The sequence below is a fragment of the Cyanistes caeruleus genome, chromosome 4, assembly GCF_971803275.1.
Source record: "Cyanistes caeruleus chromosome 4, bCyaCae1.hap1.1, whole genome shotgun sequence".
In the NCBI taxonomy this organism is placed as follows: domain Eukaryota; kingdom Metazoa; phylum Chordata; class Aves; order Passeriformes; family Paridae; genus Cyanistes; species Cyanistes caeruleus.
This window is the reverse complement of record NC_141704.1, coordinates 7,115,483-7,141,087: the sequence shown is the minus strand read 5'-3', so window position 1 is coordinate 7,141,087 and position 25,605 is coordinate 7,115,483. Positions and strand designations below refer to the sequence as shown.

Genomic DNA, 25,605 nt, shown 5'->3' with positions numbered 1-25,605 from the left:
ACATACTCATTTCAGTTCCTCATCTCTTATTTTGGGGGAAAGATAACTATACCACTTACCCTACAGCCTCATATATGTCTGCAAGGCCTGTTACAGTCATTAGATGAAAGACATAAAGAGTCCTCAAAGAGGCATCAATACTCAAGACTCTCATGTCCCAAACAGCAGCAAGCAAGGGCGGCTCCCATCACTGGGACACTTCGAGGCTCTCCTGCCCTTCTCAGGGCTGGTCTTCAGCAGCTCTGGGTCTGTGTGGCTCATGCAAACAGACTTAGGCATCACAGGGACATCACAGGTTGCTGCAAACCATGCAGACCCTGGGATGCTCAGACACCAGACCACCACTGTGTATGGAGAGGAAATGAGCAGCCTTTGTGAAATTAACTACTCAAACCCTTCAGTCTCCTTGGCTGAGGGTTAATAGTGTTTGTGGTGACCACCCTGGACAGGGTATCAGGAGAGCTGGGGTTTATCCTGGTGTGCCTCAGTAATGAAAAGGAAATAGTTTTCAGATGAGCAGTAGAAGCTCATGCTCCCAAAGACATCAGATAGGCAGCAATCGGACTCAAACAATAAATCAAGGAACACTGAACCTTTGCTCTAGCAGAACACCATTATGACTGGTTCTGTGTTTATTTAGAAGAGATGAGCCCATTTAAAATGTTTTCATATTAAATGTAATTTGGGTGTTTGTTACTGGCTGGGTCTAAATGCAAACATTATTGGTCAGATAAATATTTTCTGGCATATGAGACCTGTTCACTTTTACGACACAAGGGCTTACTTGCTCCAAGATTTATTTTCTGTTCCCTTCTCTCTTTGTGGGGATTGCCTCATAAAGATTTAAAAAAATGTAAAGTAGAAATCACAGATAAAACTGTCAGAAATGGAGCAGCCTTTGTTAATCACCAATTCATTAGCTGGGGGAAGAAGAGGGATCTCGAGCTAGCACAAAGGGTTCGATGTCACAAGGCCTGTGATTTATTCCTACGTCTGTCTCTCCGTCTCTCTCTGTGCCCAATTTGGTACAGGATCTAACCCAGGTAAATTGATCTCTCTATGACTCCATTTTCCCATCTGTTCAACTGAGGTAATGATCTTGCCTCACAGAGATAGTGAAAACTTTCAGGAAGAAAAGGTTACCTGAAAAACCATACCTGTGTCTGAAATCAGGCTACCCCCTACTAACACCTACAGGAGCTTTCCCTGGTTTTGTTTGGTGGGCAAGCAATGGAGTAGAGAAAAACACTTGAAGAAATAAAATAGTATAATCAAAAAGTAACAGAAATTGGAAAGCAAGCTTACAGTATTTTGTATTTCAATTGCTAAAATTGTCTTTTTACTGTGTCACCTTAGTATTTCCCAAGCCCTTTTTAAGGTTGCAGTTATGCATTGAAACATTGTCTGAGTGGCTTTTTATTTTTGCTACATTTGTTTAGAAAAATCTTCTAATAATTATTTCAATGCCATTTTGAAATCTAATCAGGATTTTCTGCCAAATATAAAATAGAAAGCTTTTCCAACTGGTGTAAGTTTTGCAATCCTCAGTAGAAGGCAGTGTAAAACTACAAAAATATTCTTCAAATCTGAAATCATGCAAAGTACAAAGGCTATTTCAGTACAAAAAGCCAAACAAACAAGAATGAGTTTGATTTATTCCTCTGTGCAAAAGAAAGTACTTCATTATGTTGCTCAGTGCCAGAAGTACATGTAGATTTTGCCTAACAGAAGGCACATTTTTGGGCTTGGCTCTCTCAGCTGATTCATTTGATGTCCTTCACAATTACCTGTGCTGGCTTTTGGCATCAAAGAAGGCTTCTGGCTGACTTTCACCAGCACCAGTTGACTGCAGCATCTGAGGAAGGTGTGGGGGAGAGTAATTTTGCCTTTTTCCAGCCTTGTTCTCAGGTTCTTGCCATTCTCTCACCATTTGCTCAGCAGTTCCCCTGCATGGATGAGGCTGTTCACTTGCCTTTCAATGAAAGAGGTTTTCTCTTATTAAAAAAAAGATGCATTTTACTTTTGCCTCCACTGGAGCCATGCTGGTGGTCTGAGAGCATCTCTCCAGGTCTCTCCCAGCCAAAAAGTGCTCTCTTCCAGCACCATGAGCATCTTCTGGAGCTCCTGTTCCTCCCCTGGGGAAAGGCCTCTCCATCTCCCACCACACCAATCCCTTTTTATGATTGGAAGGGGCCCCCACCATGTCTGCTCCTTCTTGCAGTGGTTTCCTTTCAACCCATTTCAGGTGAAGACAGCAATATTCTGTGGCTAGGAAGAAGTTTCTGAGGCAGAGCTTTGCTTAGTTCTGAAGAAAAGGGAAGCACGTGTCCCCTCTGCCCCCTGGGAGAAGGGATTTGTGAGAACTCCATCAAGGAGTGGAATCCCTCATCCCTTCTATTCCTCCCACAAGGACAGGTCTGGCTCACACCATGTTCCATCAGGAAGATTTCCTTCTTTCTTCTCCTCAGTCCCAGACCCAGGTGGGTGCAAAGAGGAAGGAACTGCAAGAATGGCTCCTTTCCCCAGCATCACTCGGTGACGTGGGTGACCCTGGGAGGGCTGGTGGCACACCCAGCTCCTCCTTGGTCCCTTATACACACTTGAGCTTTGTTTGGCCTCTCAGATGCCAGGATTACCCGGAGCTAACTGGGACACAGGCGACTTACACGTGACTCCTGTCCCTTTCCACACCAGCCCCAGGCTGGAGCTGGAGGCAGCAGGCAGGATTTGCCAGCCCAGGGTCAATGCACCAACCAGCTGGACTTGGCTTGTCCCCTCCATCCGTTTCAGCCGCCTCGTGAGGACCGAGCTTTGCTTTCCTGCATAATAATCCTGCCAGCATGCACTTCCCTTGCCTAATGAAGGGAGGATTTATTGCACCAGCTCTCTGGGAATGTCGAGGTCTGCTTCCTTCCCCCTTCAGCTCTCTGAGATCCTTTAAGTAGAATCTGTGTGAAAATTAATCAGACGCCCTGGAGGCTTATTTTGTCCAAAGCTGAAGTCCTGCTTCTCCCTTTCCCCTGCCTTTTGTGCCCAAATTACTTAAGGGATTGTCCTGGAAATTAATGAAAGCATGACATGGGAATAACACCCACAGTTCATCTCGGAAGGGAAGTGTTTCTATGAAAGGCTTAACTAGAAACATCTCGTGGTTCACCCAGTAAATCTGGAGATCTTTCCGGTCAGAAGTGTGCTGTGCCATGACAGTTGGTGTTGCATGTGCCCAATCTCCCATGGTTTACAGGTCCAGACCCAGTTAGGAGTCAGGTCCTGCTCTGAGTAATTGCATTTTACTTTTTTGAATGAGATCCCTGTGGTTTCCACCTGGTGTCCAAAGTCCTCAGCATGAATTGTCACAAGGTCACAACTCATCAAAACCTGTTACAGAGGAAAACAGAGTGAAGGGGACAGGCTTGGTGGTGTTACACATAACCCTCCATCTCTTTTTTGCTGGTCCATGGAAGGGGGTGAGGGCAGCCTGGTGGCTTGGGTGACCAACTGGGTCACATCAGTCTCTTTTCTACCTCCTGATAATGAGGTCTATTCAGTGAGGGGAGGAGACAGATCGTTTCAGATGAAAAGAGGTGACGCCATTACTTCTTCTCCAGCCAAACTACATCAGAGCTCATGAGCAGTAAGACCATTTTATGCCACAGATTTCAGAGGGACCACGTGAATTAACCCATAGGCTGACATTTAATTTTCTAGGTCTAGCTGACCCTTGTCATGGCTACAGTAAGTCAGCTGCATTGATTTACCGTGAAATTCGTGTGCTTAACAGCTTATAACATCTCTGGAAATGGATTCCAGCTCCCAAGTTACTTCGGCCCATGTTGCTTTTCAAGTTTTGAGGCTTTTTAATCTTTTATTGCCACTCAAATATTATGAGTTAAGAGTTGTGCAATCAATGAGAGTTAGACCATTGAACACCTCCCACAGGGAGGCAGGCAGTTAGACACCTTCAGCAAATCCTGAATGTTCTTTGAAAGCATTTTCCTTGCCTTCCATGGGTTTCAGATGTACCATATGGGGGAAATGGCATTGACTTCTGTAAAGCACTGCACCTCTTATGGATGCAAATCATGGAGTAAGTGTGAATATTACTTCGTGACACGACATCTCGTCCAGCCTGTTAGTGCTAATTAATGCAGTTCTGAGTGTAGACAGTACTCATTAAGCTTTTCTGAAACTACTAGAAATGTTCATGTAACAGCTCACACATTCTGATGGCACCCACAGTCCTATCACCACATTCCCTGTAAAGTATTTTGGTTCTTTAATCTTTGCTAACAAGAGTGGGAATGAATTGTCAACAGTAATTCTCCAGCACAAGGCCATGGTGTTTCCTCCTAGCTTTATTATCAGGAGCAAGACAAAGGAATCAGCATGTTTTTATTTTGGCACAGAGGTATGTGGTTGCTGGAAGCTGGATTTTGTGTATGTCAGAGTTAAGTAAATGGGTTACTGTTCTGTTTTTGGGACTTGCCATGATGGGAACCAGCTTGGAAGAGGTGTGGCCATTCCCTGCTTCTAATCATTGTAATGACAGCAGCTTTGCTGCCTCCAGACTGGATGTTTGCTACCAGAGTGTATTGTTTGGGTAGTGCCAGCTCCAGAGACCTTGTGAAATTATGGAATTTTCTTGAAGAAAAGGACTTTTGCTGCTGCTGCTGCTGCTGCTGCTGCTGCTACTGCTAACTGGGAAATTTACAGAGGAATGTGAATGAGATGAATGACGTTTTTACCAGAGAGGAAACCCAGATCTGGCCAGTTTTCCTAGGAAAGAAGGGTGCAATAATAAATGAGAAGAGCTGGGGCAAAATCCTTGTCCACTTCTAGGAAAAAAACACTCTTTCTGGGTGAGTTATTATATCATATCATATCATATCATATCATATCATATATCATTGGCAAGGACAATACTCCACTGTCTTTCCACATTATAAGAAACAGTTCCCATTTCTAAGTGTTTTGTTAACTTCATCAGGTACCTAGAGGATTTTATCTTCACTTAGACAAGCAACTTGTTTTTATTAAAAACGTTTCATTAATTAGAGGATAAAGGAAATGTAGCAGGAATATCTCCCACCATTGCAGGAAATGTTAAGCACTTCCTTTTGGGTAACTGTTGTTCATGAGGCCTTGGATGGGTAGGAGAGGTCATCTCCTTAAAAAGGGTACAAGGAAGATGCAGCTTTAGATTTCACAGGTATAAGGGTCCAACTGCTCTTTGGGCACACCCCACTGTAACATGTGGCATGAGTAAAGATGCCCTCTTGCTGTCTCCAAATTATTCCAAAACCCATACCTGTTTTGTGCCAAGGGAAGAGACTGGACTGTTGTAGAGAGCTGGTAATTTCAAGCTAAGTGTGATGAAACTCCCTACACCTGCTCTGAAAGCTGAACAGTACAGTTTTGGGCAGAGGGAACTTTGTTTTCCAGGATTTGCTGCTAAGCATGAATAAAATTACTTTTCAATCAGGGGCTTCCAGTCTCTGTTGCTGCTAATTAAACCTACCAGGAGAGCTCTTTTTTCACCGGGTGAATCAAGCTGCCCTACATCCTGGGTCTGCTCTGGGTTTGGAGGCAGATCCTGCCAGGAGAAATGCGTGCCACAGAGCAAAGGTGGGGAAACTGTCTTGAACTTTGCTAGTTGAAGGATCATCCTACTCCAAGGGCAAAGTGCATGGCTTTGGCACACTCCTAGACAGCAACAGGCAGGCACCTGTATGGTGAGTGCACCTTTGAGGCAGCTTCACCTCCTATTTGACTGAAAATCCATGTGGGAAAGTGATTTTTCCTTGCTAGTTCTAATCAGGGTCAGGACTGAATCACTGCTGGGGTTCCTGCTCTTCTTCAGTGCTGCAGACAGAACCTGCTTGAGATACATTGTGATCTCTGTTGAAGAACCTAACAGTATTTGGGAGGCAACCTTGCAGTTTTGCCTTTTTCTGAAATTAGTAGTTTTAAAATTCCAGGAGGTTTTGCAGTTTGTGTTCTGGTGGTTTGCCCCTCAGGGTTACTTCAGCAGCTGGATGTACATGTGGATTAGATGAACCCACAAAACCACAATCTTCACCTTGCAATGGAGCCATGGTCACCCTGCATTTCCTGGAGCAGGGATGGATACCTTTGCTGCCTCTTGCCCCTCTGTACTGACCTTGGGATCGCCTCCAGAGCAGAGCTGGGTCACCTTAGCTACTTGGTCTTAACCCTCAGCAGCCAGAGGTCACAACTGCCTCAATATTTATCCCCTTAATCAGAGCCATCCCCTTGGGTGGAGTGAGCTGGATGGGTGAGCCTGCCTGGGGCTGCATACACAGCTCTGTGTTTATACCTGTGCTCTTAAAAACAGGAGAGGGAACTGCGCTGGTGCTCTAGCATTTGGTTATTGTATCCAGGACTTTGCAGCCCACTGGCCCCTTTTTGTCCAGACAGTACATAAAGACTTAGGGTCTTGACTTTGAGTCTGACAGCAAATGAAACCCAGCAACATCCCCAGTTAAAATGAGACATCCTGCTCCTTCACACCACCATGTCAGGAGAGTGACTTTGTCACCTTTTTGTGGGGCAAAGAGGGAAATTTCCTGTATCCTGTGTAAGTTCCAGATCCACCCTCACCATGAGCATCCTTGTGGTGGCATGAAAGCCAGCTGAAACCAAATGAAAGTGCTCACCTCCACACGTCTCCTCCCAAAGCAAACCTCTTCACAGCCAGTATGTTCCAGAGCATGGCACAGCAGCTGCCTCTGGTGTTACCCAGTGAGAATAACCCCAGTCCCAGAGATAAAAGACTGATGGGGGGGGGGGCAAAGCAGTGGAACAAGTCAGAGCTTTAACTGCAGGCATCATGGTGTGGGTGCTTCATGCTGTGCATGTTTAAATCAGTAAATCAGCACTTTTTGGAGGCCTACACACATACTGTCTTTCTTGACTGATCTAATTATTTAATAGTGACACGCTTGCAAGAGAGCTACTCTAATGCAATGTCTAGAGATTTTCTATTGCTGGGCAGCATCCCCACTCTTTTACACCATCACAAACTGCACCCTTCACCCAGCCAGGACCAGGGGGAAAAACCACCAGAAGGGAGGCTGCCCTATTTCCTAGGGCTTCAGTCTGGCAGGAGCTGCTCTGTCTCCAGCCCCATGGGTGCTCGCGGCCCGTGCTGCCCTTCTCTTCCTCCAGCCGGGGCTCTGTTCAGAGCATCCCCGCTGCTCTCGCCCCTCTCGTTATCATCTCAAGGTGTGCACGCGTGGGCAGGGGGGTGAATACCGCCTTTCTCCCCGCGTCCTTCCATCCCTTCATCCCTTCATCCTCCTCCCAGAGGCGATGGGGAGCCCAGATGTCGGCAGGCCCGAGCCAGGTTCATCTGTTTCACATGACCCAGCGCCAACTGCTGCTCGCTGCCCTCCTCCCTCCTTCCTCCTCCTTCCTCCCCCTCCTCCTCCTCCTCCTCCTCCCTCCCCGGCTCTGCCTCTCAGCCTCGCAGCGCGGCAGCGGCCGCGCAGGAGCCGGGCGCCGGGGGCCGGCAGGCGGGGAAAGGGAAGAAGAAGGGGGAAAGGAGGGTTCCGTCATCCCGGCAGGGAGGATGGGACGGCCCTAGGAGCGGCCGGGAGCGGAGGGAAGGGCCGCGCATCCCGCGCACCCCGCGGCGGAGAGGCGGGCGATGGATGCGGGGCGGTAGAGCCGCGGCCTGGAGACGCCGTGCGGAGGGGATGCGCTCGCCCCGGGCTCGGAGCTGAGGGGCCGCCGGGGCCGCCAAGGCAGCGGGAGAAGGTAACGGGGTCTTTGTCTGCGGAGGGGAGGCGAGGCCGGCCGGGGCTCCCCTTCCAGCCCCGGCCCCCGGGGAAAGCCCAGCCGCAGTGTGAGGGCTGCTACACGCCCCCTCCCTCCATTTACCTCAAACGGAGAGAAATGTGGGCAGCAGCTGCTTTGCCTGTCCTTAAAAAGAAAAAAATAAAAATCCCCAAACCCTTGAATTGGGTGGGCGAGTAAGGGAGCCGAGAGCGGCGGCTGGGGGAAGGAGACGGTGTGTGCGGGGGGAGAGAGAAGCCGGTGCTGTGATTCCTTCCCCCCTTCCCAAGCAATCTGTCCGTCTGTCCCCACTGACTGCCAAGATGGACTGCTCCTTCCCTTCCCAAATGGCTGCAGCAAGTTTAATGCACAGCCGGGGGCTTCGCTAAGGGGGAAGCCCCCCGCTTCTTTTTCCTTTCCCCTGTGCACCTTCCCCTGAGTCTGGAATGGAAAAGTTGCTCCAGATTCAGGGCTAGAAAAGACAAATGTACAGCTCTGCTTCCAACTGTACGGGAGTGCATCCGCACGCCTTGCCGACTCCTCCGCCTAAGGAGGGCTCTTGGCCGCATTGTCAGCCGCTGGCTGCTGGGGAGGGCAGGAGAAAAGTTGTTTCAAACCTCTCTATAAAATTTCCAGGGGAGACAATTGTTTCTAATAATAGCCCTGGCAGCGGTTTAGCAATACAGCACACACAGATGCGGAGCGATCTAGCAAATCTCTCCCAGGCGAGTCAGGTCGCAGGGAAAGCTGAGCTCCCAGCTTGTTGGTTTGGTTTGGGATTTTAAAACATTGTCCTGAACAAAAACGCCGGCACCGCTGTCCTTTCCACCGGCGAAGGGGGTGTGGTGCCTGTGCCGGCTTTCCCCGTGCCGCCGGTATCGGGAGAGCCCGGATCCTGCTCTGCCACGGCCGGATGGATATCGGGGTGTCTGGGAGCCGCTCCCCTCTAGGTTGGTGCCCGGGGTCTGATGCGCATCCCCCACCCATGCATGGAGGGGACTGTGTTCGGGCGTGGGTGTCTGTGCCATCTTCCCTGCCTAGAATTGCCTGCCAGGCACCAGAGAATTCCCGGTGGAGCTAAACCCATCCGGCTGATCCCTTTCTCCTTGGGGTGCTGGCAGAGGGCCCTGCCGGAGGGCTGCTGCCTGCACACTCACTGGGACCACGATGCTGCCTGGCCGGGTGTGCCAGCTCGGCTCGGTGGCTCGGAGCTGCTTGGCTCGGCCTTCCTGGCACGAGTTACAGGTAGCCTGTTCTCTTCCAAATATTAATATCTGGAAGGTGTTTTTTAAGCCAGACAGGTATGTGCCATTCTCTGCAGGAGGGTGAGCTGCTTGTGGGGTGGTTTCTGCAGCCCAGCTGTGCTGCTGAGCAAGGGGGCTGTGGCAGAAGCATGAGGAGGTATGGATTTATTGCTTCTTGGTACAGGAGGGGATATTTTGAAGGGTCTTCAGCTCAGTACCACCTTGTGCTGCTGGTAAGGTCAGCTGTGTCCCTCAGTGGACCAAACAGGCTGAAGGAGTTAGCATTGCTCATCCATCATGCTCTATGATCAGCTTCCACAGAAGGGAGAAGTGCACCAGTGGAGCATAGGATGTGGATTTATGCACGTGGGAAAATAATTACTTTGTTCTTAAGTAATTTTTTGTTTTAAATGCCCAGGCTAAAAATACAGGATCTCTGCTGTTATTTGAGCATAGATGCACCAGTGAGCCACTCACAACCCTTTTGGGCAAGGTACTCTTATCTCCTTTTAGACTACTTCTGGTGGTCCTGTTGTTGCATTTCTTAACTGGTTATTGCATTAAAAATGTAGCTTAATATTTGATGAATGCTGTGGTCACAGCATTGGGTTTCTCAGGGCCCTACAGCAATGCAGCACCACTTGGTGCAGAGAGATCCTGTCAAACTATTTAGCCAGGTCAAGAGCTTCAGCTAGTGCACTGGGTGTTGTTAAGAAGGACATAAGACTGGGGAAAACTTCCCAAGTCACGGAATCTAGTCCTACACATCATGTAATTACAGTGGTACATACCCCCTTTGTTGCTACTGTTACTGTGTGAGTAATAGCAGAAAGCTTGAATCAGCTTTGAGTGCAGCTGAACAGCAAAGCCAAAGTAAAAAGTATGGATGAAGCAGAAAACACAGTATTAGGGAGAATTGGAAAGGGGCTGGGGAGTCACAGGAGTCTCAAGCTGTAGTGTGTTAGGACTGTGATGGAAGGGCCATGCACTGCAAGAGGGATGACACGTGGAGAGGGTATTAAGGAGTGTGTTGATCCAGCATTAACCAAATTTGGGGTCAGAGCTTAATGGTGTCCCCTGAAGATGCAGAAAGGGACTGTATGACCCACTTCTTGTCAGCTGCATCACTGGGACAAGCAAAGGCTGCTGTCACGCACAGGGCCACACTCGGGTTCAGCTCTCAGGAAACTTGGGTGTCTTTTACTTAAAACACTCTGTGTTTGAGGAAATCAAGGTTCCTGGTTCTCTGACCTGCACCCAGAATCTCCATCTAGGTGGGAGCCATCCCACAGATGCCCATCTGGGAAGCTGGGGGTGGGGGGGTGTGCTATGGGGTCAGCCATAAGAGCAGGTAACAGTGGCTCCCTGGGACCCCCATGCTCCATCACAGGATGAGGTGCACAGCTGGCTCCCAAGGTCACTCAGCAATGCCAGTCTCCAGTTATCCTTGCTGGCTTGCTCCTTCCAGCATCTGGAGGAGAGAATTGCCCTGCAGCCCCAGTGCAAGCAGAGCATGGCAGCCCAGCAGGCAGCAAGGTCTGACAAGGTTAAGCTGTGATGGAATTGCTTACAAACCTCCTCCATCTCCAAATCCCAGGTAGTCCCAGCCTCTCTCAGGTTCCCTAAGTCAGCAGTGCATTGCCCAGCACAGCCTCAGGGACCACTGCAACCGACAACATCCACTGATATTTCTTCTGCTCCCATCCCAGATTTACAAAAACTTAATCCCTATCCCTCCTGTAAATCTCAAAATGTGCCATGTTCTAGAAAGCCACAATTTTGTGAGGCTGCACAATGAGTTGGAGCCTCTGTCTTCTTTTCTGGGGATGAACCTTGTCAAGGACCAAAAATGGCTTTGATTGCTTTTCTCTCTGATCTGACACTGAGAGAGGACCCCAGACAGATATTTGATCAGTTCTGAGCTTCTGGAAGCACTTTCATGTTGATGAATTGCAAGCACACAAGTTTTGATCCTATCTCCTCTGCTCCAAGTCACCTTTGCACTCCCCCTACTTGTGAGTTGATGTCAGCCTGAGGGTTTACTCCTTCCCAGTGTCTGGCTCCCGTAAGGTGCCTGCCAAAAAGACTAGAAGACCCTGATGTACCTCCCCTTACCAGTGCACCTCTGCTTCATGGCTGTGTCCTCTGAGGCCCCAAGTCTGGTGCCAGATACCCTGGGTGCCTGTGGGGTGAGGTGGGATTTCAGCCCTTGCCCAGACTTAAAGAGAAGAGGCCAGAGGAGGTGGGACCATCAGATTTCCAGTGCCACCAACAATGTTCTTGCTTACAACCAACCTTGCTCCTTTCTTAACAGACAATATTTCTGCTGTTGTCCTGAGCTTCTCTGTGACATTTTTCTGTGGTGTGGAACAGTTTCTGCATCCCCACTCTCAGGAAAATAGCTCTAGTGGGTAGCTAAATGATCTTTTCACCCTCTGCCTGCACTGGTGGGATGAGGTGATTTAGTGTATTAATCTTTGGGAAGTCATTGAGGTAAAAAAAAAAGTAGTCAAGTTGACTTTTTGTTATTTAAATTCACTATAAAAAGGTCTAATGAAAATCTCCTGAAAAGCTACAAACCAAAAAGAGGTCGATATTCCCATTTTGGCTAGAGAAATCCTTTTGTATGTACAATTCCACACATAACGCCTAACATTTTGACAATGGATGTTGGGCTTGCCAACTCACTAGTCTCAGGCTCTAGTGTTTAGATTATTCATTTATTTTTCTTCTTAGAAGCCTCCAGATCTCCCAATCAAAATAAACCCACCCTTGTTTGGGTTTCCTGGCCGTGTGGGATTGAACGTGGCTGCAGCTGTACCACACATGCTGTAAGCACTGCTGGCATCCCGTCCTTCCCAGCTGAAATATTTCACACAGGGAAGTGCTTTGCAGATAGTGGAGCAGCCACAGGCTGACCCTGTGTTTATGCAGGACAAGCAAGGGATGGAAAGCTGCTGCATCAAGTGAGCAGCCTGGAAAAGCAGCACGAAATCTGAAACTGAAACGTGGCACCTGTCTTAGAGAGGGGAGTGTGGATTGAGCTTTTTCCACATTTAAACATGGTTTTGTCCTTGCTGTGCATGGGGAGTGTCTCTCCTGGCTACCCCCACCCAGGGTTTTGTGAAGATACCCATCATCCCAACACGTGGCTGCCACGTGTGTGCTCACACACTCATTTCCTGGTGAAACGGGGCACGCAAGGGGACAGGGATGATTTAGGGGATGTGTAATCAAACACAGTGCTTCCTTTGTGCACACACACATCCTCCCCCAGTGTGGAAGCATGCTGGAAAATAAATTTGGAGGGTGACTTACACCATCTTAAGCAATTCTGAACTGCAAAATCCAAAAGAGAAAAAAGTTCTATCTGAAGTGGTCTGAGCTCCCTGGGATGCTTTGCATCCCTGCTGAGGTGGTTATGCAGTCAGTAAAGGTTTCACCTGGACTTGTGCTGCAGGAGGTGGTGGGAATTGGGAAAAGAGACTTGTTCCTCACCAAGTCCAGGGAGAACTGCCAGGAAGCACTGAGTCTGCATTGCCTTCGTGTTGCACCAGGGAATGTGCCCTCTGAAATGTTCTGGGAGTGGCAGTGGCAGTGCTGGGTGAAATATGCAAATCCAGTGGTGGTCCCCTCTCACAGGCACAGATAATTCTGTACATGGCAGAAGGTTGCTCCAAAATGAGTATTGAATCTATTGAATCCTTGGAGCTCAGGGCTCAGGGGTATCAGATCCAGCTGCTGAGTTTGCAGACACTGCATCAGGCTGTTCCCTCTTCTCTTCCCATTTTGCATTTGTTCTTCATAGTACTAAAGAGCTTCTGAGTTTAGTTCCAGAAAGGAATATCCTTCCCTGGCTCTTAAAAAGCAGAGGTGTATGGTAGAAAACAGCTTTGTATTGAGGTGTTTATTCCAGGTCTCTCCTATGCAGAGGTTACAGACTGTCCATATCTAGTATCTCATGAGATGCTCTGATGCAGAGATGACCTGGTCTTGCTGCACCAATAGCCAAAGAATTCTCAATACAGGTGATGCAATATCCTGGCATTAGTCAGGTAGTGAATGGGGGTATAAAAGCACAGATGGTGTCCTGAAAGTAGTTTTCCCTGCTTGAGCCCTGAGTGGGGCTAGTCTGAGCTCTAGTCCTCACCAGACACACAAGTGCTCAGCATCAGGAGCTGTCAGGACTGGAGAAGGCAGGTTGGACCCCTTCATACCCCTCATCCAGGGTGTGCAGGCAGAGCCCATGGGAGATGTCCCAGCCCTGCAGCCCCAGCTCTGCCCTGCTCAGCCATGGAAGCACTCAGGAGCAAAGTGGGAGCAGAAAGGGTCAAACCAGACTTCTGCAAGCAGGACTGGTTTCTGAAAACACCTGCATCTCTGAGGATGAGTCAGCTGCTTGTCATTTGAATGTGCTCTGCATCTCACCCTGTCCTACCTGTGAAACCCAGCTGGGGGATGGTGCCCACCCTGCAGTGACCCTGTCAGCTGCTGCTGCTCAGGCAGAGCTGCTGGTGCCTGCCCAGCCCGACCACAGCCACAGCCCTGCCTCTCGACATCAAATGTGTGTCAAACCTGCTGGTTAGCAGTGGCTGGAAACAACCTGGTGACATATTTTCCCACTGGAAGCATATCAGTTCTTGGAGTGTTATTCACAACAAGAAGGAAAATACAAAACAAAACAACAGTTCTATACACAGATTAACATTTTGCTTTTTTTTTTTTTTCTTTCACATCTGGAATGACTTTTGTAAGTGTGTTTTCTATTATGTGTTATATATTAACAGTGCTCAGTGCTCTCTATTGACCCACTCTGTTACAGCTCCTGAGTGATGCACTGCCCAGTGCCTTGGCTCCATTGATCAGGCCAGAACCACTCACACCTCCCAAGGCTTAGTGATACAGTAGATACAAAACACTCAATGAGCACTAAAAGGACGCTTCAAGCCATAAATCTTAATTTGTCCTTTAAAAATATTTCACACATACTATCACTTCCACTGCCTTGGGTCACTTTGGTCATCTTCCTATGAACCTATATTGATTTTTTTTTCTCCAGCAAATCACATCAGTTTCAATAGCAAATAAATTGTCCTGTTTTCTTCTATAACTAAACGAAACCTGCAAATGTGTTCCCAGAAGACTTGGATGCTCTCATGTAATTACACCCTGTCTGCATGCCCAAACAAATGATATTTGGAACATTTTTCTGAAAGTATGCCACGTTTCAAGTGTGAAACTATACAAAAAATTAAAATTTTATGTGTGTTTACAAGGAATTTTAAAAGTCAGGTTTAGAAGAGATTAATAGACATGATAACATATTTGGGAAAAAAAAATAATGCTACTAATACTAATACTAATACTAATACTAATACTAACCTATTGCCATATACTTTACTGCCACATGGTCATTATCCTGTGATGACCCACAGTGCTTGCTGCAGAATATAGAAGGGAATGAACCAGAAGGTGACCAGGAATCCCTGCAAAGAAGTTGATGTGACTTATAAAAGGCTTCAAAGTCCCTCATTGGTAAAGGATTTCCCTCAAAGATAATTTAGATCATTTTCGCTTAGATTGTGCTGTGTCCTTTGTGCATAGCAAACAGAGTGAATACAGAGCTCTTCCAGGGGAAGCAAGACCCTTCCAAGGCATATCTTGGTTTTCTTGAAGCACAGCTATGCTCCAAAGCTGATGAAGTACCTGTCCCAGAACCACTCTGCTTGTCCTTTTGCAAAGACACTAGAGACCCTTTATCCTTTTTCCCTCTGGGCCTCCCATTTTAGCTCTGCTGTTGATATTTATTTTTTTGAGCTGCATTAAGGATTGGCAACCCAAATGATGGATCATGGCTCTCATATACAATGTGCAAACATGGGATGAAACTGTAGAACTTGCCTTAGAGGGATTATTATCCAGAAAATAAGTTCACCCTGGGGAAAATAAAAAATAAAAGCTCACCAAATAAAGAGTTTAACTGAGCTGAGTTGGATCAGGAGAGGGTTATGTACAGGGCAAGTTATTTTGGGTGTTTACTGGGAAGTTGGCAGCAAGGAAGATTGTCTACCTGTTGTCTTATTAACAGAGGTATGAGGGGGACTGTTTTCTGCAATGTTTTTTCTTGTGATAGTGGCAGTTTTTCAGTCTTTGGGAATTACTTTGGCATGCAGAGGAATACCATAGTCTGTATGAATAGTCCCAAGGTCTGTAAGGTGGGATGAGGCTGTGGGCTGCCCTTGGCATTCTCTTTCCACGTCCTATAGGATGCAACCCTTTGGCTGTAGTGGTTTCATATGGATCAAATGGTTTCACCAGACCTAAAGATGCCCTAAATGTGAACAGCTCTGTAAGAAGTGATGGAATTCTGAGCAGGACTGGAACTCTTCCTCTCTCACCAGGGCTTGGTGTGGGCTCCAGGCAGGAGCTATCTACCAGGTCTATGAGGCTGTGCAGGGAAGTCTGTTGGGAGAGGATGGAAGCCCCATCCCCTGACTCATTCAAGACTCATCTGCCTGACAGTGCTGCCAGCAGGGAAGAGCCCCAAGCTGGTGGGAGGAGGAGCAGCTGGGCTCCCTCTTTTGCACTATTATTTATTTATTATTTATTCCCTTACCCTGGGTGCAGCCAGCTTGCTGCACGTGCAGAAAGGCTGTAGGAGCAACGTGGGCTTCCCAAGTAAAAGTGAAGGAGGCAGCTACAAGTTCCAAATTTGAGGGAAAGTTTTAAAAGCTCTGGCATGTTCTTGACCTAAAAATGCTGGCCCAAAGCAGGTGACCATGTTAAACCACACGCACAAGTAACCAGCTGAGTCAAGGTTTATCAAAACACACTTCTGCTGTGTGCAGAAGGGGTTTCAAACATGTAAGGTTTAAGACATCTGTGACCAGTGAAAACTCTAGACTAAAAATAATAAATAATACTGAAGACTGTGTAACCTCACTGTGGTCAGCCTCAATTCCAGGGCTCATAGGATGCTCTGACCAACCATATCAAAACTGCTACACTCTCCACTCCTGCCTTGTAAATAGTGGGGATAATTCTTGGAAGCTGGTATATTTTTAAACTGGCAAATGGTTTATTTCCTTGCCAAGAAAGGGAAGGGAAAGAGTTACAGGGACAAAAGAGTCAAACATAGTAAAAAGTCTGCATTGGGAATGCCCTCTCCTCCTGCCTCAACATCAGAAGGCAGGGAGGGTGCAAGAATTTCTGCTTCCCTTTGTATTTGAAAAGATTGAGATCTGTATTATTTTCAAGAAAGAAAACAATACGTGACCTAAAACAGTACAGTCTCCATTCTAGTGAGGAAGCTGATCTGTCCAGGAAAAGACTTTCTTATCTCAGGATATAACTGAAATCAGGCCGTCGAGGCTGGCCATGCTCAGAGCAGTAATTTAGGCATCTGCCGGGTAATGCCCTGCTGGTTTAAAATGTGGTGTTGAAATTAGATTTCATTCTGACTACACAGCTCAAGTACCAAGTGTTTTGAGGTTAAGACGTGGCATTCCCGGCTTTAAAGTTCGCCTGAGAGTTATTGCTTGATGTTGTAAATGGACTTAAGGACCATAGGAGACGGTTTTTCATTTCAGCTCTGATACAGTAAGCCACTTAAACACTTGCTTATGTCACACTGAAATAAAGGGGATTTATGAACACAGCTATGGGCTTTGCTGAATCAGAGCATTTTTGCTGAGCGCTGTTTAGGGGGAAGCGTGAAAAATAACCTGTGCAGATGTCCCTGGGTGATGCTGAGCCCAAGCAAGGCTGGAAAGCACTGTGTAGAGGAAGCAAGGAGCCCCTGGGCAGGCCAGGAATTCTTTTGTCAGCTCCTAAGACAAAACAGGGAAGTCACCAGGTCACTCAGCCTGTAGCTTGCCTTAATTTTTGTCCCATCGTTCCCTGTCGGCATCCACACAATGGCTGGGTCGCGCCATCCGTTCGAGTGGTGCTTCCGACAGGGTGACACTGTGGTGACACCATCCTGCCTCCCTTCTCGAGGAGGACTCTTGCTTTCTAATTACTGAAGCTGTTCTCTCTCCTGATAAATGAGTGTTTGCAGAAATGGTTATATCATTTGATGCAACCCCTCTTAAGCACATCCCTGTGCAGATCCCCCATGCGATGGGTAATTGCAAGCACTGCTCCCTTCATGCTGGACAGGAGAGGATTTTAAGAGCTGTATCTGTAAACATGCTTTTGACAGTTTTGCCTCTGTTCACTAATCCGTTGGAAAGGACATTAATTTTTCAAGGAGCAGGATAAAGAAGCTCACAGGGAAAGCCAAAGGCCTCGCACGTGATACATTCCTCTGGTCCTGTCAAACCTGTGGGAGGTGCTGCATCATTGTCAGCTTCTGTTTTCTGGCCAGTCAATCCAGCTATGGACTGTGCATGTATTTCACATAGCCTCAAAGCACTTCCATTACAGGGGAGCCCACACTGCTTTAGAAGGTGAAGTCTCATTATGCATCAGCCATTGGCTACTTCTCTTCATATCACCATCGTCCATATCGACAGCATATTTTTGTGGCCTTTCTTCCCAGCTTCAAAGCTCCATTTGCCACAAAGTTCCCTTGAAATGGAATACTTAAAAGGTTGTTCCTGTTTATTTGAATATGCAGCATCTTGGTTTTCTTACCAAAGTACTGCTAGAAGGTGACAAATGCCTGAGAATACAGCTGGGATACCCTTCCCAGGGGAAAAAAAAACTGGCTTCCAGCTAACCTCTCCTGCTCCAGAGTACCAAATAGCCTTTCCCATAAGAAACAATAGCATGAACAAATTTGAATGAAAAATCGTTGTCTAATGGATTCCTACTTCTTCACACCTGATTCCTGGAAGTGTTCAAGGCCAGGTTGGATGGGGCTCTGAGCAACCTGATCTTGTGTGTGGCATCCCTCCCTGTGGCACAAGGGCTGGAACTAGATGGTCTTTAAGGTTCCTTCCAATCCAAACCATTCCGTGATTCTGTACCACTTATTTCAGAAAGCTCAGCTCATGTTCTGAACTGCAGTGCTGAGCTTGGCAGACACGACGGGCTACATAGACCTCTGCTCACAAGCCAGGAGTAATGGGCCAAATTAAAATCATTTTTCTGCCTCTTGAAAAAAAAAACAATAATACAAACTATTCACCATTTATCTAGGAAAGACTTGTGGAACTAAATAGTGGAAATGAGGACTGTACTGAGAAACAAGAGTTTCTCCTGGCTGTCTCACATCCTCAGAGCTTCAAGCCACTGAGGCACAGGTGCCTCAGATATTGCCCATTTTAGTGAAGAGGAAGAGCAGGGAAGTGAGTATGTGTGAGGGCTTTGGGCTTGGACCAGAGGATGGCATGAGCAGTGCTGCAGACCATGGTGATGTGCTCACCAGTGCAAGGCAGTGGGCAAGCCCCATGTCTGGGGCAGATGAACCAGATTTGCACCAATAGTTCTCTTCCTCCTCTTCATTAGTATTTTTTTCGCAATGAGTCACACCTAAAGGACCAGATTTAAGCATTGGAACAGGCTTTCCAGGGAAGTGGAGTCACCATCCCTGGAAGTGTTTGAAAAATGAGTAGGTGTTCATAATGTGGTTTAGTGGGCATGATGGTGTTTGGTTGAAGGCTGGGCTTGGTGTTCTTGGAAGTCTTTCCAACCTTAATGACTCTGTGATTCTATGACTGCAAAAGCAAGCAAGCCCCAAGGGCAGAACCCAGCCAGTGCTCCTCCTCAGGACCTCCCACAGGTCCCCATCAAGGGCCAGCCCTGTGGCTCAGCTCCTTGTACACACAGCTATCCTCATCCCAGCCACCATCAGTCACATTTATTAGGTGCAGATGTAGGCCAGCAACGGGGAGGATGCTCTGCAAACACATGGCATAAAAAGAAAGATAGTCCATTCCTCCAGGGTCTTGAGGTGTGAGTGTAGGACAGGAGATGGCAGATGGATGCAGGCACATGAAGAGGCAGTGCTGGTCAGTGCAACAGGCAGCTGCTTGCCAGACTGGCCCCAGTTCAGCAAAGTGAAGTGCTGCCACATGCACAAAGCTGTGCAGACAACAAAAACATACTGCTTTTCCTCCCTCCCTCTCTCGACAAGCTATAGAGTTGCCAGGATGAGAAGGCGGTAAAAAGTGGTCAAGTGGGAGCAGGATGTTTAATCTAAGAGTTTACTGTAATCAGTGGGCTGTCATCTCTCCCTATCTCCTTTCAGCGACTCTGTCCAAACAGTGGACAGAGTGACACAGATTCTTGTGGATTCAGCACAGTAATTGCCTCCCATACAGGCAGCGAGCATTTAGGAAAGATTCTGCCTCCAATTATAATTTCTTATGTGATTCAAGGAAGAAAATGCCATATTCTTCTTTACTCCTGCAGTCACCAGCTAATGAAATGTGCCACGGATATTTATAGAACTGACACTGTAAATAGCATTTGCATTTGGTGCCTTTGAGTTATTTAGTTTGACGGTGCTTTCACCAGGAGGGTTTTTTCATTTTGAAAGGGAAGGATTCTCTTTGGAGCTGTTTCCTCCCATCACCTTGGCTGTTTGTGTTGGATGGAGCAGTTCTGTGGGCAGTTGTGATAATTTAGTGACAAAGTGTTGGGTGTACAGGGATTAGCTGAGTGTTGTGAAGGTTTTGGGGCTGTGTCACAGACAGTTTATAGGATTCTCTGAGACAATGTTTGAGTTACAGTGAAGATGAATAGAGAGGAGGGCAGTCATCAGAGCACTTCAAGGCACAAAGCAAAACAACTGCCAGCCTGCCTTCCCTAGGAAACCCGTTGTGTAAATATTTGGGTAGAAGCCTCCAAAGGAGATTTAAAGTCTTGTGATAAAGGTAACTAAAACGTCCTTTCCTTGAGGAAAACAGCTGCGATTCAGAAGATCCCATGAGTAACCACAAGACAGATTTCCTTTCTGTAGCATCTCTGTATTAGAGTAAACAAACGTATATGTCAGGACTTGCTGTCACTGATGGTCCTCAAAACATTTTGCAAAGGTCAGGATCAGTTTTTTCTGTCCTCAAGGTGCAGAAGCCAAGGAGCAGAGAGAGAATGTACAATCAGCCCTCCTGCAGACTTCTCCAGCTCCTTAGCCACAAGGAGCACAAACACATTGCTTCAGGTCTTCATATGCCTTACAAACAGTATCTGTGTTTGGGTATTGAAGATATATTATACCTTTACACAATCATGTATAGGAATGGCAGAGCTATTTAAAAGCACTCATGCTCGGTTCTTCTAGTATTTGGCAGGGGGGGTCATGCTGCATGTGCAGGCACTAAAAGAAGTGGCAGATTTTTAGAAAAAAAATGTTACTTACTGAGCTGTTTTTGGGGGAAAAAAATGTGTTCTTCATTTTAGCACAAAATTTCCATCTGAGCTCGTGTTAAGTCTGGCCCATGAGATGCTTGTGGCCCATATTCACACCCGGAGCGTGCAGCTCGTTGCCATATGGGTGAACTGTTAGCACTCAGGAGTGTGTAACACAATCCCACCTCTTCACATGTCTCGAGAAGCTTTGGAAATCTGAGGGATTGGTGTGGATACAGCATCCTGGAGAGCAGCAGCTGAGTGAGCAGCAAGAATAACCATGGAACTAAACTAGGAACTGTCTCACCTCACTTGAAATGTTTGAGTGTCCTCTTTGCTTTGAGCATCAAGGGCATCTCAGCTGTTAGGCTGAACTTGGCTTTTTAATTTCTGGAGTTTGGAAAGAGGGATCTTGTCCTCCAGAAGGAAAGTGGGGAATTGTGTTGGTACAGGAAATCTCACTGAGCTCACTGTGACAACCAGGATTTGATCAGGACTGAACTCCCCTGTTTCCCTGCCACATCAAGCATCTTCCTCTTCTGTCAGGAAGTGTGTTCAACCATTGTTTCTTGTCCCTTTGCTGGGATTTTGCTTTTTCAAGGTGAAGGAAAAGCTATGCCTTTGTGTCTCTTAGTTCAAGTTCCTCTTAGCTTAGTTCTCCCCATCCTTCTCTGGGTAAGAGCCTTGGGAAAGGAGAACCTCAATTCAGTCCTGTGGTCTCCCTCCATCTAAACTCTGATACTCTCAGCTCATTTTGGTGACCTCCTGCTCCCATCCATTGGGCTTTGGCATTGATTTCTCTTCTCTGCACAGGGAAGCAGAAAGCATTCCCTGACTGGTTTCATAGGAGCCAGCAACAGCCCCATGCATGGCAGTGCAGCAGATAGTGCAGAGCAGCCAATTTGCACAGTGTCAGAGGCAGCATCTTTTACCCAGACAGACTGTGCTAAATCAGGGCCTTCTCGCTGTGCTTTGAAATGTTCCTGTTTCTTGCTCTGACAAACTAGCAGAGTTTGTATTGATCCGACAATGCAAAAAAGCACATAATGTGGGCTTCAGACACCTGGTGGAATAATAAAGCAGAGAGGAGGGAGGGCAGGACCATCATATTTTAGCTTATATCAAGTAGGAAGCCTGTCTCTACCTTCTTTTCTTTTCCCTTGGAAAGCACTGCTCACTTCTAAGGCAAATGAAAAACCCTGTGGCTGGAGGAAAGAACTGCTGTAGCAGATCTCCAACCTGTGGACCTGCTGAGCTTCAAGGGATGCCCATGAAAGGCCTTTCAATTAGTCAACCATCATGTGCTGCATTTCAGAGCTTTGCTTTATTCAGATATTTATTCTTGTTCCCGGCTGTTTGCATTTGGGATTTCTTTTAGCAGTGAAGGCACTGAGGGGTTATGAAACTCCAGGCTGGAAAAGCATGGAGAGCTAAAGAAGCACCACATGGGAAGCAAGTGCTTTGCTGAAACACTACAGCACAAAGTCTGACATCTCAGAAAATGTTCCCTCTTCCCCCTTTCACCTTCTTTTATTTATATTTCGCCTTTGTTATAGCCAATGGAGCATAAGACAGGAAAGCAGGACTGTGTTCCCATCCCTGCCATCACCACAATGAACTCACTGCTTTATCTCTTGCTTTGGGTAAATTCCTATTAAACTGGAATATCAGTGCATATTCCCCATCTTGGAGATGCAGTGGATACGTGACAGCAAGAGGATGAGGGAGACGTCAAAGCACAGCTCAGGCACTCAGAATCTTATCTTCTGGGGAAGCCCAGTGAAGGGAGCTTGGGGTTCTCTGTGTCTGTGTGAACATGACCCACACGACTCTTCCAAGCAGGAGAAACCATTGCAAAGCTCTTCTGTGAGCCTCTGGTACAGCTTTACAACTCAGCTGAAATCTGTTTAATAGTGAAAAATCTCACTCACCAAGTAATACACCTTAGGAGAAGCCATATTTTGTATAACATTTCTTACTGGAGGAAATTCTCATAAGACAATTTATTGCCATGGCAGTAACTGGCTGACATTTATGAGAAGCCTTGTTTTACAAGGCTTTCCTTTGGCTGCAATGCCAGGGCTCCAGTTGTGCTGATGGAAGAAGAGAAGGAAAGTGATGTTACTTGGCGTGCAGGATACTCAGAAGGATGTTGATGTGAATAACAAAAAGGGGTAAATTCTGCATGAATTGCATGGGATTATGCCTTCCAGAACTGTAAACTGTGGTGAGTTGAAGGGAAAAGCTCATTTTGTCTGAAGTTTTCTCATAATAAACTATGCATCTTCAATGGCCAGCTTGAGGTTCAACGGAGTTGTTGGAATACTTGAATCTTTGTTTTGTGGAAGGGGCTGGGTAAGACTGACTTCAGTCTGGTACCAGGAAAGGGACAGATGGATGTAGGACAGAGATGTCAAGAAGGAGGACAGAAGCACCCAGAAGAGGCTGATGGGATCCTGTGCTGAGAGACAGCAGGATGAGGGTGATGCTGCTGGAGGTGGCAGAGGTTGCAGATCTTGTGGAAACGGCCACACAATGCCTGGATTCTTGAATGGGCGAAGTTGATGGTGGAGCATCCACCACTGCCTCGCGGATGCCAGCACCTCCAGCTCCACCAGCCACAGGAGCAGCTGATTTTTAACCCGCAGAGCTGAAGCAGAAAGCTGAGCTGTCCTCAGTTAACCCCCAAGCACACTTCCCACTCTGCAAGGCGGCTTTGTGTCAGCTCAGCTGGCACTGGTGGGGAGAGGTGATGGATGAGGGCAGGAATGTCCAGAATGTTGCAGGACTCATGAGTCCAGCGGTCTGTGACCCCCCCCGCCAGGATCCTGTGGACTCTCTGCTTCCTTCTGGTGATACTTTAGGACTCACCATGGCAAGCAGTGTTATTAAATTGAGCTAGGGATCCATGAAAGCACAGGAAGGTGTCTTGGCTGGGGGTGGTGGGTCCTTGTGGGGCTAAGCTGAGCTGTGGGGGTGTTCTGGGTCTGTGCCAGCTGGGTCCAGGTGTGCGTGAGTGTTGTAGGGCGAGTCCACACTGGGGGAGCTGCCTGTGTGCTGCCTAAGTCGTGCTGAGAAAGGGATTTCCAAGAGCCAAAGAGGCTTAAGGCTGCCCATATCCCATTAACAGATAGTGGGATTGTGCCTGTCTCTGAAGGGCTTTGTGGGACTGAGCTGGGATCTGTAAATCTGCAAAGCGATGTTGTTCCTCACTCACAGTGCTCTGTGCAAGAGACAGCCTGATGCACTGTAGAGGAGTTCCCTCAGACCACAGCTCATTTCTTCTTTAGGACCCCAATCTATGGACCTTGGAAATCTCATATAAGTCTTGTACACATAATAGTTTTATTGATATTATTTGTTAACTGCTGTAATAAACTGTTGGTGTGGAAGCACCTTTAGACCAGTACAATGATGTCACAAGTGGCTCCCACGGTACATCTTAAATAGGATACTCCACGTAGGACAAGCCCATTTCAGGATTCAGGGCCGAACAAGCACCTGGTGCCACTCCAGGGAGCTGCATCAGCACAGCCCAGGAAGGAGCCTGGCTCCACAGTACCCGTGGCATGGCTGGAGCACTGCTGTTGAGGGGCTTGGGGAAACTTGCCTGGGTGTCTCCTCTGCTGTCCAAGCCAGCTGCAGAGCTGGAGGCTTCAGTATGAAATGTCAGGGCCCCCATGCTGCCAACTACCCCCACCCCCATTGTACACACTGGAACACCCTTCTCCTGGCAGCTGCATCCGAGCAGGCACCAGACACCGCTCCATGACAGCTACCAGGGTGGCTTTTCTTTGTCTCCTTCCAGCCTTTTCTTTACTGTGGTGCCAAAAGAAGGAGGATTAATTTAAAAGAAATAAGTAAACACAAACCAAAAGGACTGCATCAAATGAAAGCCTCCAACTTGTGATGGGGGAGGTGAGCAGCCACGTGCTGAGCTGTAACACTGAGCACCCTGACACGTTTCTCTTCTCTCTTGCAGATGACAGAGGGTCGCAGATGCCAAGTGCACCTCCTTGATGACAGGAAGCTGGAGCTCCTTGTTCAGGTAGGAACTGAACGTTTCATCATTTGATAGTTTGCTAAGGCCACGGGTTTTCACCAGGGTGGGGAGAGAAAAGGATTTTCAGATGGTTTTCTCAGCAGCTTCACACTGTGATTGCCTGCAGAGCTCAGGGATGCTGCAGTAGTGCTGCCTGGGAAGGATCTGCAAAGGCATATCTGAGGGACTAATTCAAGACATATTTTTACTTTATTCTGTGCCAAAACTGCCCCAGTCCCTGCCATTGAGATAGAAAAGCACCTCTGGTCATTTTTGACACTGTTATTATATCTCTTAACTATGTTTTTGAGTCACTGCTCAGCTATGAGAAATGCAATGCATCTGCTTAAAATACCTCCAGCTTCCCTGCTTGCCATCCTGAATCACTGGGCTCCAGTGCTGGGCACCACAGCAGAGGAGATTGTGCCCATGCTCCCACCTGCACTGGGGATGTGGCTGGCAGCAGAAGATGCTGTGGTGATCATGCCACAGGCAGGCATTTCTTGTAGGTTCATGTGTCAAACACAAATATGTGTTAAAATTAGTCCATGTTCCATCTGCCTTATATTTCACTTTTGAAAAAAAGAAGGAAGACTGGGAACAATGGAAGTCTGGTGGTAGCTTTGTAAGGATGGGCTGGTGAAAGCTCTAGCATCCTGGACTTTCCTGACAATTTTTGCTCCTGTCTGAGAGATCCCCAATGGGTTAATAACAAGAATTAAAAGAATGTCTTTCCTTTTACAAAGGCTTCCACAGGCAGCCACAGGCAGCCAAAGCAGCAGGAAATGAAACTTCCCATAGCACCCAAATGCCCTGGCTACAGCTGATAAGATGGGAGGGGGGGCAGGGTCCTACCCATCACCGGCAAACCTGAATGATGGCTGAAGGAGACTTGAATCACCGGAAGCACATTCAGCCTCGCTTTCTGGAAACTTGCTTAAAAATACCATTACAAAACTGTTAATGGGTGATGTTTTTTAAGCACATAGTCATCTAGGAGGTGAAATCCCTCAGCTACCCCGACACACAGTGTGTTCAGAGAGTGCCTGGATAACCATGAGTCAGGCCAGTGGTGGAACTAGAACAGCCAAATCAGGATGACTAATTAAAACACAACACTGCACCAATGGTCTCTGCATAGGATGCATCAGGTTCTCCAATGCTTTGCAGCTGGCTGGGGGGAATTTTAGTCACCTTCATCGCAAGGACACAGCACTTGGCTTC

At 47.3% G+C, this 25,605-nt stretch overlaps 1 protein-coding gene and 1 pseudogene across 8 annotated transcripts in view; one reads left to right on the top strand and one right to left on the bottom strand.

The window, feature by feature from the left end:
• Nucleotides 1-25,605, top strand: part of FRMD4A (FERM domain containing 4A) — a 383,203-nt gene that overhangs the window by 232,430 nt on the left and 125,168 nt on the right. For 6 of the 8 annotated variants that reach the window (XM_086886548.1, XM_086886549.1, XM_086886550.1 and 3 more), the window contains one exon: nucleotides 24,322-24,387. In XM_086886548.1, coding sequence (XP_086742674.1) covers nucleotides 24,322-24,387 — 66 coding nt within the window. Of the gene's footprint in view, nucleotides 1-4,515; nucleotides 4,860-7,634; nucleotides 7,780-24,321; nucleotides 24,388-25,605 lie in introns of those variants that run through there. The other 2 variants (XM_086886552.1, XM_086886551.1) reach the window with 2 other exon arrangements.
• On the bottom strand, nucleotides 7,313-8,366 carry LOC147653412 (uncharacterized; annotated as a pseudogene).